Source organism: Neovison vison, chromosome 4 (assembly GCF_020171115.1).
Source record: "Neovison vison isolate M4711 chromosome 4, ASM_NN_V1, whole genome shotgun sequence".
Lineage (NCBI taxonomy): Eukaryota > Metazoa > Chordata > Mammalia > Carnivora > Mustelidae > Neogale > Neogale vison.
Genome location: NC_058094.1, coordinates 127,107,529 through 127,121,346, shown reverse-complemented (window position 1 = coordinate 127,121,346; position 13,818 = coordinate 127,107,529). Strand labels below are relative to the sequence as shown.

The following is a 13,818-nucleotide window of genomic DNA, read 5'->3' as shown; positions in this document are numbered from 1 at the left end:
CCTTCGGGCCATTTGGCTATCTGTTCTTTGAAAGCAGGGACTAAATGATCATATATTGTGTTTACTGAAATTCCTCCAAGTTCTGAAATCATAAGGGATTCTTAGTGAGTGGATCTTCCATGAAAATATCTACCAAACGAACAAATCATCGAAATATTCATCAGTGCAGTTACGCATATAGCTTTTAAAAAACTGAGATCCAACACAGTAAGTTTGTAGAAGATTGGAGTCAATTACACCTTCACGGGAAATATTCTTTAGGTGTAGAGATGATGGCACCGGGATCTGAAATGGACCCATCTTCTAGGCTTGGGCTGTGGCCGTTGTTTTTTTTGGGGGGGGGGTCGACAAGGTTAAAGGCCCCCAAAGTGACAGTAGAACCTCTGGGACTAGCAGAAGTTGAAAACACTGACCATCCGTAATCTGAAGACCCCTGCCAGGGCTCACCTTGCACAGCCATGGCCGTGGGGATTGGAATGCCACCTGTAGAGCCCCAGCCAGCAAGAAGAAATAGTGACATCAATGCCTTAACTCTTCTGTCCATTGCCAGCTCCCCCTGCCTGTGCATCTTGTTCCAAGACTCCAGAGGGAGAGAGTAAGCCCACTGAGTCAGGCCGTACAGACCAGTCTTCCTGGGCACGCACTGGTTGCATGGGGGAATGGAAAGTAGCCCCACGGCCATCTGTACAATTCAGGCTCACACAAGGCTTCTGGAAGCTCACCTCGAAGAGAGGAAGAGAAGTCCAGGATCATGCCCATTTCTGACCACGTCTCGCATATTCGCTGTGGCCGTTTTTGTTATTTGTTTCCTTCACCGGATGGAGAGCTAATTTTTATTATACATTTTGATTTATTAAAATTGCATTTATTGAATAATTAATTAGTTGGTTAAAAATACATTATAAGGGATAACTCCCCTTTGTTCTCGGTTAGGCCACTTCTTGAATATGGGGAGTATCTACTCGTCAGACAAAGCACAAAATTAAATAGAAAATAAACTTGTTATGTAAAAAACCCCAACATTTCAGTCCTCGGGTAGTTGGAGCCCTTGTGCAAAGAAGCAAGGTGTATGTGTAATTTCCAGTGTCCCAAGCAATGTGAAAGCAATTGTAACAATCCAGCATGTAAGCCTGCTTTCATGCTCTCATAATGGGTAATGCAGGTGATTAAATACTGTGATTTTAACCTTGGCATTTTAGTAACACAATAAGATAGATGAAAAGGCAGTAACAAATCAGATTATATAATGATATTTCATTCTAAGAAAGTCCAGTTCCTCTCTGCAATATGTGGTTTTGTATTTTAAGTTGATCATGGTATACTGCTAAAAAATGCTCTAATAAGAATACGCTACTCTTTTTGTTGTATATCTGTTTTCATGACCTTGTATAAAAATAATCTGAAGTCAAATTTTCTCCACAAATGCAACTTTATACTTCTTTATTGTCTTCTGGGAGAATACCGAGATGATCCCCACGTTCTTTCTTGTCTGGAACTGTGCTGCATTTATCTGTTGGGCAATACGGAGACAACACGCCCTCTCTTCACGGGGTCTTCCTGGCCTGGGAAGAGCAGATGGGTGGCAGTAGGACAGCGCGGTCATCCCCGAGGGGGTGTGTGGGTCCTGGCACATGTGGGCCAACACGCAGAGGTGACAGGACATCAGCTGCTCCCGTCCGCTGCCTCCTGAAAACCCTCTGCTGTTTGGGCACCTGCTTCCCGGACAGTAGTTTGTATGATTTACTTTGGAAGGTCACGGGCATATTTCTGTACTCTTTGGCTACTACATAAATTTCATGGAATCTCTGTTCTTAGTGAAGTTTAAAGTGTCAGTGGTCTTCCCAGAATGTCTGTTTGTTTCTTGTGTTAATTTTTTCTCTCCATGGTTTGTGCCACATTCAGGGACCACAGAACAGGGAGAAAGCCGGAAGTTACAAAGGCAGAGAAAGGCTTGGAAGGCCAACTGTAATTTCAGTTCCTGTTTGTATCCTGGGGACGACTGGCCTTTGAGTGCTAGCTGGTTTGTTAATTTAGGGTAATTAATTAACTTACAGCTCTCTTGTCGGCATTCCTGTCTGAAGGGATCTCCTACCCCATTGTTTGGGACCAGGTGACCCCATAGCTCCCTAGTGTCCTCTCTCTGGGAGGTGTGTGCTTGGATGTGACATTCACCACAGTGGGGGAAGGTTCCTGACTTCACCTCCATGAGGAAACAGGCCTAGCTTCTCTGCTGTTACTTTTCCTGGACTGGAAGGGAGAACGGGGCCCTGGTGTCCTTCAGGGATGCTGTGACCAGGTCCAATTGTTCACTCACGGCTGTTCCTGGAACGGGTATCTTCAGTCCTCTTGCGGGACTGGGCTGTCAGACGTCCTGGGAACTTTGGCAGAAGGAAAGCTTCTCCTATCTGCTGGCTTCCTTGTTTCTTCGGGATTGGTGACTGCCAACCCCACCTCAGTAATTTTTATGTTGTTCAGGACGCTCGGTTTTTTCCCCCGGCTTATAATTCTTCAATACAGTGTCTAGGCCTCTAGGAATGTTCTTCCCACCGCGGTCAATTCTGGGATTTCAGAAAAACCACAGGTTCCCAGGTTCCCAGTAAGATGTGCCACTGCCCTCACCGATGTTGAGTCTGTCCTATTGTGGATCATGAGACGAGGCTGGCGGGGAGCTAGCATCCCACAGATTTCTGGAAATGTCTGCTTTTGCACCTTTCTGCCATGCCAGTCTCTCATCCTAAGTCTGCAAATAAGTTTATGTTTTGTCGTAGTTACTTTTGAATCAGTCTGGAAAGATTGATTTTCCTTTCCACTCGAAAGCGATTTAAAGAACCGGAGCATCCTGTGCTCTGAAGGAGCTACATATGTGAGTGGAACTTGGCATTGAACCACAGCCCAGAGCCGACTGGCCGTAAAGAACTAAAATCGTATAGGCTAATGGGCTGTGCCGATTTCTATTTAGACATAAGTCATTTTACTAATTTCTGAGTGGGTATGGAAAGTCTCAAGTTGCTTTGAAAAGAGAAAGCTGTTTCCAGAAGGTGGTGAATGCTCACTCTGGCCGCGTGGAAATTTAGAAAACTCTGGGGTTTTATTTTACTTCACCAAACGCAGCATCCGAATAACAAATAAAAAGCCTCTTTTTCTTTTCTTCTTCTTTTTTCTTTTTTTTTTTAAGATTTTATTTATTCATTTGACACAGAGAGAGACACAGGGAGAGAGGGAACACAAGCAGGGGGAGTGGGAGACGGAGAAGCAGGCTTCCTGCCGAGCCAGGAGCCAGGCTCAATCCCAGGACCCTGGGACCATGACCTGAGCCAGAGGCAGATGCTTAAGGACTGAGCTACCCAGGCGCCCTGCCTCGCCTTTTTTTTTTTTTTTTTTTTTTAAGTTCAAAGTGAAAAAGAGTAAGAAACAGCACTTGAGCACCCCTGCCCCCACCATATTTCAACCTCTTATTTTCTACTGAGAGAAAATGTATTATCTGATCTGTGGTTTCATTTATCCCCATGCCTGTGCTGTGCACTTGGTGGGGCCGGCTGCTCCCCGGATTGTGTTCTGACCGGGTGATGGAGGCCAGCCCCCGGCCGGGGGCTCCTTTGCTTCAGGAGGCGTGATGAGAAAATGCATCTCTCCTCCCTTTCATTTTGCGCTGAAAGCCGGTGGTGTAAGAGGAATTTGCCGCGCTCTGTGGATCTGTCTCTATCACGGCCTCCCGTTCCCGTGGCCATCCCCTCCGTGAATGAGGACAGTTCACTGGATTACTCGCACAACACGTTTTCTATTAGAGAAGAACAAGGCAGTGGGGGCTGGGGGTGGGGGCGTTCTGGAACCGGTGGTCCCCGGGGAAGGAATCCCCTGGAGCCATTCAGGCTAGGGCGGCAGCACGGTGTGTTGCGAATTTATCTTCATCAGCTTGTCAGAACCAAGGCTGGAGCTCGATCAAGCCCCGTTCTCTTCCAGCTTCGTAGCCCCAGGAATACTGAATTCCTGGTCGTGGCTCTCCAGGTGCCACTTGAAAGATGAGGGGCAGGGGAAGGGTGCAGTCAGGGCTGGCTCCCAAAGAGGAGGAGTTGTCTTTTGAATGGTGAACCCCGGATCTGTGAAGCTGGTTTTACCCCCAACTGCAAGACTGCTGCCCTAAAGGTTCGGGCACGAATATATAATGTAGTGCCAATTGCACATTTCTTTTTTTTTCCCTAAGATTTTATTTGTTTGTTTGACAGAGGTCACAAGTAGGCAGAGAGGCAGGCAGAGAGAGAGGAGGAGGCAGGCTCCCTGCTGAGCAGAGAGCCTGGTGCAGGGCTTGATCCCGGGACTCTGGGATCATGACCTGAGCTGAAGGCAGAGGCTTTCACCCACTGAGACACCCAGGTGCCCCCAACTGCACATTTCTTAAAGACCTTGGGGCGCCTGGGTGGCTCAGTGGGTTAAGCCACTGCCTTCAGCTCAGGTCATGATCTCAAGGTCCTGGGATCGAGTCCCGCATCGGGCTTTCTGCTCAGCAGGGAGCCTGCTTCCCTCTCTCTCTCTGCCTGCCTCTCCATCTACTTGTGATTTCTCTCTGTCAAATAAATAAATAAAATCTTAAAAAAAAAAAAGAGTTAAAAAAAAAAAAAAAAGACCTTGCAGTTTGCCTCCTTCCTTTATGGGCAACTCTGCTGTGTGTAATTCTTTCTTTCCTTTCCTTTCTTTTCTCCTTTCCTTCTTTCCTTTCTCTTTTCTTTTTTCTTTTCTTTCCCTTGTTTCCTGCCATCCGTCCTTCCTTCCTTCCTTCTTTCTTTCCTTCCTTCCGTCCTTCCTTCCTCACAACACTGTGATGGTAAGAGGTAAGTTTTCAGTGGTGAAAGTAATGTTTGGGTCAAACGTAACACGTAATTTTAGAACTACTTAAAACACAGATGCCTGTGGTTTAGAATTTCCTGTCATCAAGGAAGGCCAAAGGCAAGCTTTTCTTTTTCTGTATTCAGGGGGCCATGAAATTTCACAGAGGTTCATTTTTCTTTGCCCAGATAATTGTGTTGTATGAGTCTACCTGCTTTTGTCACCATGATTTTAAGGTCATTGTACTAGAAACATATATGCCCGATATCTTTTCCCCAGGACACCTTGAATTCATGTAAAATTGTTCTCATTTGCCTTTACAGACAGCCTCTGCCTGTGGAGATATTGGTCTCACCCATACCTCCTGTGTCTGCTTTTCTTTTTCACCCAGGCCTTCTGCCTTATCTAGTAGTCCAACGTATTCAGACCTGCCCTTCATCAGGATCTCCCCCCATCGGAACCCCGCTGCAGCCTCGGAGCCCCCCTTCAGCCCTCCACACCCCTACATCAACCCCTACATGGACTACATCCGGTCCCTTCACAGCCCGTCTCTCTCCATGATCTCGGCAGCCCGGGGTCTCAGCCCCACAGACGGTGAGTCTGTCCCCAGCCAACCCATTCATCTTCCTGCTTCATACCCCACCTGGAACGTGGCGTAGAGCGGTTCTAATGTTGACAAAACATTTCCCATGTTCCAGACACTGGGCTGATTGCTTCAAGGGCACGGTTCAGGTCAAGGTTACGGACACCTCCATGGGGGGAGGGGGTCATTGTCTCCATTACAGGGTGAGGAGAGCAGTGAGGGGACGGGCCAGGTAACTTGTAATGTGGCCCACTGGTTCCTGGGCGGCAGGGATGGAACTCAAGGCCCGAACTCACGGACTCTGGACACCTTGCTTCTATCCGCTGTTGTGTCCTCTTGTCCTGGTTGCCGTTCGCACAGCATGCAGGTGTAACGGCCATTCTGCCCACCTCCCAGTGAATGCTTTTCTGTTCTGCACATCTGAGAGGTGTGTTCATGCAGAGGTGTCTGTTAGACCGGTGCTTCTCAGATCCCACTGTGTGTGTGGACCACCCGGGAATGATGAGAAAACGTCCTTCTGTGTGGGGTGGGTCTGGGATTTCTGCACGCTGGAAAGTTCCCAGGTGTGCCAGGGCTGTGGTCTGTGGACCGTGCTCTGAGTAGCAAGTCTTCGAGAACATGATGGTCTAGATTTGCTCGTGTCCTCCAACCTTGACCCTGCCCAGTGAAACCTGGAAGAGAGGGATGTGATGGGAAAAGAAACAAAACTTTGACTTTAATTTTATTATACTCGATGCTCGTTTTAAGCTCTCAAGGGTCAAATTCCTGTTGGTTCTGTTAGCTTCCCAATTAATTACTTTTCACAAGACTAATTAGAGCTGTGTATCCCATAACTGTCAAATTATAAAACACTCCTTTGATTCAGGAAGAGCATTTCTCATCTCATGCACACATGCACAGACTCACTTGCCCACAGTTGCCAGAATCTGAGTTAAGGTCCAGAACTGTATAAGCCATATTAATTAGAAAGAGAGATTACGAGTTTTCTACAGCAGCACACAGAACCTCCACCGCGCCGTCTGGGTAACTGTGTGGTGTGACCGTGAGCTGTCCACCTTTTCTCTGCTGGCCCCTCTTGGGGCTGGCTGGGCATGGTGGGGAGAGGTTGGAAGCCCTGGGAGATTTCTCAGTAAATCCCTACTAAGTTCTACTTTGAGTAGTAGCTGCGATGCCCCAATAGCTGTTCCACTCATCTCTTTCTTTCATTGTGCCATTCGGACAAGCTTCACATTACAAAAAGGAAACAGTAAGAGAGTCAGACTCAAGTATTGGATTTGGTGCCCCAATGGGGAGTAATAGTCATCCCCATGGAGAACTTTGGAGTTCAGAGAAATGAGAACACAGGAGAAGAGAGGGAGAGGTGGGTAAGGGAGGCCAGCTCACAGCACACTTGGAGTTATGCCTGGCTTGCAAAAATTTCGTTGGGTCAGTGGAATGTGGAACCTGGAGTTTAAAACATCTTGTCACCTGTTTTCCATAGTATTTGATGATGAGTATGAATAAAACATTCTTTGATTGGTTTGTTCTGCCTTCCTCTTCTTCCCTTTCAAGAGTCTAATTAATAATCAAATAAAATCAAGTCACAGATGCCTCTCACATGTAGGCTAAGAGGTGCATGTCTGTCTGTGCCTAGATATTTTTATCATGTATAAAAGTGTGGACACAGAGAACATATGCAGCCCTATTGCTGGAACACCCATGTTTCTACATAATAATTGTAAAACTGACTTTTACCGATGGAATGCTGCGTGCTGAACACTGCTGCATTCATTGCTACCCACAGCCCTTTGGAGCGGTAAGAGGAGGAACTGGGATTTACCTCCAGATCTTGGAGAATCTGGAGACCACCCTCAAAACGTCTCCCATATCTCACTGCTTTTACACATAACTTGGCAGTAGAAACACATTATTATCCCCACTCTTACAGAGCTGACTCTTGCCAGTAAATTGCTCCAGATTGATAGGTATATTTCCTTTTTGATTTTGTAATGAGAAATGGGGGGGAAAAAGAGCCTTAAAATTATGGGACACAAAATTGCAGCTTATCAACCTGACATGCGTTATTAAAACTATGCTGTGTCTTCCCCTCGGGAGCCCTTGGGCGCTCCAGGTAGTAGAGCTGACTCGGGCTCTCCAGCCAGGAGCTGAGGGAAGTATTCTAAGTATGTCTGGAAAGACATCACAGTGGCCTCAGTTGTCAGCTACCCCTGGAAGAAATATGGGCATACAGTGATTGCATCTACAAAGTGATTTCGTTTGGGGAGGGGGGCACACGTGGGAAGGAGAACATACATACATTTTAATCATTTGGAATTCTTGGCTCTTTCTTTAAATGGGCCTCAAACCTTTTATAATACATTTGATTTTTTTCTCTTCCTTTTCTTCAGTTTTACTTTTCAAATAAGAGCTGTCTGGTAGGCTTCTGTGGGAAAAACGGTCTGAGTTACCGATGTTTTACTAACATGAGCCATAAAAGGAATTCCTGGCATGGGCTGCGCAGCCCGCGGGCTTCGGGATGTCTCCAGAAACATGTTTTGTTGACCTGTTCCAACTAGTCACCCCGCTTTGCTTGTGTGCTCTTCCAGCCCCCCACGCCGGGGTCAGCCCCGCGGAGTACTATCACCAGATGGCCCTGCTCGCTGGCCAGCGCAGCCCCTACGCAGACATCATCCCCTCTGCGGCCGGTGCCGGCGCCGGGGCCATCCACATGGAGTACGTTCACGCCATGGACAGTAAGTAGTCGGGGGTGGGGCAGAGGGTGGTGGGGGGATGCTGAACTGTGGAGGGAGACGTGGCCATTAGGTGATTCTCTGACCTTTGAAACCAGAGAAGCTGGAAGACCATTTGGTACTCGGCTTTCTTTGGTTTTCCGAGGAGCTTCTCCTACTCATCAGGCCGTCCTGGGGCTCCCGTGGAGGGCTCCGGGCTACTCACAGACTGGAAGAGGCAGACAATTGTGATTTGGCAGGTCTCGAAAGAACTGTCCTGCCCTGATTGTCCTGAGAACAAAAATACGGGAATGGGTTTCATGACGCGGACATACTTCACCCAGGCCCTCTTTGGTTTTCTCGATTTCATGCTTTAAAAAAATTGGTTTTTTGGGCACCTGGGTGGCTCAGTGGGTTAGGCCGCTGCCTTCGGCTCAGGTCATGATTTCAGGGTCCTGGGATCGAGTCCCGCATCAGGCTGTCTGCTCAGCAGGGAGCCTGCTTCCTCCTCTCTCTCCGTCTGCCTCTGTGCCTACTTGTAATCTCTCTCTGTCAAATAAATAAATAAATAAAATCTTTTTAAAAAAATAAATAAAAAATAAATAAAATTTGATTTTTTTCCCAAAGATTTAGCTATTATATTTTAGAGAGAGATAGTGCATGTGAATGGCCACAGAGGAGAGAGAATCTCAAGCAGACTCCCTGCTGAGCACAACTGGGGGTGGGCGGGCTTGATCCCAAGACCCTGAGATCACCTCCTGAGCTGAAACAAGAGTTGGACGCCTAACCCACTGAGCCACCCAGGAATCCCTAAAAACTAATTTTTTAAAGAAACCTAGACTCCGCTTGTACATTTTTTTCCCCATGGATTTACTTTGCCTCGTATGTTTTCTTTACATTAAAAATCATATTTCACTAAGACCTTTTCTCTAGAAAAAATAAAAAGCATTTCCAAGTCAGAAAGAGCTGTTGTTAGTGCATGATGGTAGAAGATAATGGCATCCTTTGATGTTTTTTATATAGCTTATTTAGGGATCCCTGAAGGCTTATGGTGGTGCCTTAGGGTCACTTATCTAGACATAGACAAATGAGCCTACGAGTATCACGGTTCAGAACATCCAAGAGTTCTTATTTATTCACATTCTTTCAGTTCCATTTGCCGGGTGTCAGGAAGTGTATGCGAAGCGTTGTCTGAGGGATCCCTCAGTGAAAACCTCTTCCCTTTGACTATGACAAAGGGTATGTGGCTTTGAGAAAGGCGTATGCCGGGGGAGGTTTTTGTTTCTCCTGGTGGCCGTACTTTTTCATCTACAATCTGTTTGGATTCTTCTGGGACAAAGGTGTGTCCTGGGCACAGCCTTGAGGTTTGGAGTGGAGAGAGGGGGACTGGTTTAGAGTGAGAGCTATGGCCTCCATCTTCTTACGGCCGTGAAGGAACTCGCTGAGTTACACGGGTCCCAGCTGGCGACGGTTTCCGGTGGAAAGTTCATTACCACAAAGCAAGAGAAACGTGTTCCTTCTTCTGCGGGGGTTTTGTTGTTTGGCTTTGTAGAGTCAAGAGCTAAGAATTCAGAGTCATCAGAACCACATTTCAATTAGGGATTGTTAAAAACGAAGTTCAGGTTTATTATGCAAATTCGTTATTTAAAACTCTGCAAATAAAGAATGAAAATAAGGGAGCATCCTTGGAAGGTCGGCCTGCATTACCTTCTACATTTGATGAGAATGTGTTCAGTCAGGCAAAGGCGGTTTTTATCTAAATAAAGGATGAAGCTACCCTTTTACTTTGTAAAAACTAATTAAAGGAATTTTAATTTGCCTGAGTATATGGTAAATTGATTGTCATTAAGTAGGAATTTAGATGTCCTATCATTCATCACATAAAAAGAAACCTCCTTTCTCTTTGTCAGAATTTTCTTATTAGAACAGAGAAACAAAACAATTAACAGAAAGCCAGATTGGAGATATTTGTGTTGGAACAATAACAATGCTGGTCTTATGTGTCAGAAGGAAACAGTAGGATCAGTGAGGAACTGGGCGACTTCTCTTGCAGCGGTCTTCAAAATGTTCTCCTTGTGTTTTAGCTGTTCCCCTCAACAGGGGATCCCAAATCACCATTCCAAAACGCTGACTTTCTCTGTTTCCTTGGTTATTAGGGGGTTAGGAGGAGCATATTAAAGGGTTGGGAAGTGCTTAAAATACTACCTTTCTTCTAAAAAAAAAAATGAAATAGCATTTAGTTAAACATAACATAAGGAGTGTGCAAAGAATTTAAATCATAGGTGACTTTTCTAACAGAGAAGCAGAAACTCTTATAGATCACTACCTTGGGTGTGGCCCTGCAGGGCAAAGCCTACCTGGAAGCTAGCTGGTCACTCTCATCCATTGTTAACGGATCTTCCAGAGTCCTCAGTTGGCAGAAACTGCAAGAAACTAGTGTTGGATGAGCACTTGACTTTTAAATGTGCCAACCATGGGCATACCTGGGTTTCTGCCACCGAAGGGCAGCGTATTTAAATGTTGCATGTTAGAATAAGCAAGTCTGCTTTATGGATCTAATTCTGTCTTTTGGGATTAATTACCTTAAAAGACAGGAAAGCAAGTAATCCCAATGAGGAACATTCTAGAACTGAGGGCTCCCGAAACCTCATTATTTGTATCGGTGGAAACCGACTGATGTAAGAGCCCATCCTGGAGGGAAAAACAGAGAGGAGCCAGACCAACCAGGCCGTGGGCAGCAGGAAGGCTTCCTTGGAAGGGATGAAGGGAGGCCTCTGGACTCTGGCTTTGGACGATGTAAGGGACCCCTAAGACCTCTGTTGCTTCTTAACATCGGATGGCCACCTTATCTAATTAATGATTTAAGAAATTAGAGGTGTTCCAGGCATCATCTCTATGTCTAGTGTGTCCTGCTATTCTTAACTCCTCCACGGATCCCTGAGACCCATTGAGAAGGGTTATCACTGAGGGTTATATGGAAGTAGACAGGAAGTCTGGAGTCCTTGGAGTCGTTTGGAAGTGGAATAGATTTCTTCATTAAAAGACTAGGGGCACCTGAGTGGCTTAGTGGGTTAAGCGTCTGCCTTCAACTCAGGTCATGATCCCAGGTTCCGGGAATCGAGCCCCGTGTCGGGCTCCCTGCTCAGTGGGGAGCCTGCTTCTCCCTCTCCCTCTGTTCCTCCGCTTGCTTGTGCTCTCTCGCTCTTGAAAATAAATAAAATCTTTTAAAAAAAAAAAGAAAAAGAAAAAAATCTGTGATGAAATTAGCCTCTCATAGTGAGTAAATGTGGAACATTTCTGTGTAAGGCAGTTGTATAATAAAACTAAGATGGTGGTTTAAACACTAAAAGATGTGTATCTAGCTGGGATAGTTATATTGGTACTAGCATGGCCTAAATCAGGCTCATAATGAAATTACTCTAAATGAAGAAACTCAATTTTGAATGTGTCTGAAAGAAAAATTTGAGGAGGCATCATAGTCATCTTTCAAATCGGTTTTCCAGTTTTATACATGGTACTAATTTCCTAAGCTCCATTTTTGAGATTTATTTCCTAAGCTCCAGTTTGCGATTATTTCAGATAAAGTATATCTATTTATTCTGTGATACTACCTATAGACTCTCTCATATCCATTGATTTCATTTCATGATCTCGAAGCATGTTGGATTGTTGTCTTGTGTCAAGGTCCATGATGAAGAAAGTATTCCTATAGAAGTTGCCAGAGATCAAGTGCCTAGTCTGTCTCCTATAAAGAAGGCTTACCTTCTACTTCGGCGCTCTGTGTACCACAAAACTGTAGTGTCCCCTTAGGCAAGTAGACCCGTACTATCAAATAAAAGCCCTCCATTATTACTCAAAACGAATTATGTTTCATTTGCTCCTTATGGAGTAGGATTATGTTCTCATTCATTCATTCAGCTGTAGTTTGATGACTTGATGATGGACATGTGACCTTAGAAGAGACAGGAGTGTGGGCCTCTGGGCCATATGCATTGTTGGTCCCTGAAATTCACATCTCTAGGATCTACCAAACTGAAGGCAAAGAGGCATTTCATTTTCACCACTTTAGGTGAAAAACATTGTACCAAGTTGGCATGCGTTGAAGTGTAAGTTACTAACCTCCCGATTAGAACTTCTGTGGAGGAATCTTAATAAAGACTGAGATTTCTAATAATAAATACTTTATTCCCTATTATTATGACTGGAGAAGCAAGGTCCAGAGAATTAAAATAGGTTCATCAAATCTCTTAATAATGCTTACATGGTCCTCCCCCACCCCTGACCTTGGAACACCTCCAAACGAACCACATCCTGAGATTGGGAATGTTTATTGGAACTTATTCTTCTAGATTGTAGAGAACTGAGGCAGGGTTCCTCAGTCTCGGCACTCCTGGGGGGGAGAGACTTCTTCATCGTGGGGGGCTGTCCTAGGCATTGCTGGGCATTCAGCAGCACACCTGGCCTCTACACACTCGATGGGAGTCTCACCCCCTGAACTGTGATAACTGAATGATCTCCAGATGTTGTCCCATGTCCCCTGGAGGCATAATTGCCCCCGATTGAGAACCGTCAATTTCAGATAATGCATTTATCAGTGTTTTAGTAAAGCTTTACGTATATGTGGATCAGATAACTACCAAAATCATGGGGAGATGAGAGCATCACTAAGCTGAATTTCTAATCTCCGGGTGTTTTAATTCATTTCCTCCTTCGGCTCATTGCCTTAAAATGGTGCGTGTTGGGATGGGGAGGGGTGTGTTGTGTAAACTGTGGGGACCACTGTCTTTGTTGCTTGTGGTGAATTAATGATGGGAATATCTAAGCAGCCGTCAGATTCATAAATCACTGGAAATGAGAGGGATAACACATAAAAGTCTTTCCCTTTTGTTTAGCAATTTATCATTTTGCCTGCACATTAATAAACAGAGCTCCCCCGAGGTAAGCCCTGGAAGATAAATATTTCTCCCTAATTTCCTCAGTGGTAGCCAGGAGACCACAAGTAGGCAGAGAGGCACTTGTCACCGCAGGTTGCTGGCTTCTTAGCCGTCCCTTCCTCCAGCCAGGCCCGGAGCAGTGACTCACAGGTGTGGAGTTCCAACCACAGGTAACTGGGTTCTGTTCTGTTTCTGCAACAGGCACGAGATTCCCCAGCCCCAGGCTGTCAGCCAGGCCCAGCCGGAAACGTACCCTGTCCATATCACCGCTCTCCGATCACAGCTTTGACCTTCAGACTATGATAAGGACGTCTCCCAACTCCTTGGTCACGATTCTCAATAATTCCCGCAGCAGCTCGTCGGCAAGCGGCTCCTATGGTCACTTGTCCGCGAGCGCCATCAGGTTTGTATTTTCCAGAATTTGCGATGTGTTTCTTTTTATTAAAGGGGCAGCGCCCGAGGGGCCCGCCTTAGCGGGACTGATGCCCTCTGAGGGTGACAACAATGGCACGACCTCGGGTCTGACCCGGGATGCCAGTCAGATGCCTCTGCCCTGAATTCCAGAGCCAAGGTCTGGACCAAAGGTTGTTGTGTTCCCCCCACCCCCCCAGACTTGAATTAGTAGCCCGTATGCTCGTCCGTAGCTATTTCCTTATGACGGAGGCCACTGTGCAGTGAGACTGGCGAGCCTTCATCCAAACCCCTCTTACTCATTATAGTTCTCGGGAGAGAAAACCCATTCATCCCTGGTGGTGCAGCACGTGGGAGGAGG

At 46.0% G+C, this 13,818-nt stretch overlaps 1 protein-coding gene across 2 annotated transcripts in view; it reads left to right on the top strand.

The window, feature by feature from the left end:
- GLI3 (GLI family zinc finger 3) overlaps positions 1 to 13,818 on the top strand; it is a 263,470-nt gene that overhangs the window by 172,877 nt on the left and 76,775 nt on the right. For both annotated transcript variants that reach the window (XM_044245664.1, XM_044245663.1), the window contains exons 5-7: positions 5,213 to 5,415; positions 7,990 to 8,136; positions 13,248 to 13,449. In XM_044245664.1, coding sequence (XP_044101599.1) covers positions 5,213 to 5,415; positions 7,990 to 8,136; positions 13,248 to 13,449 — 552 coding nt within the window. The remainder of the gene's footprint in view (positions 1 to 5,212; positions 5,416 to 7,989; positions 8,137 to 13,247; positions 13,450 to 13,818) is intronic.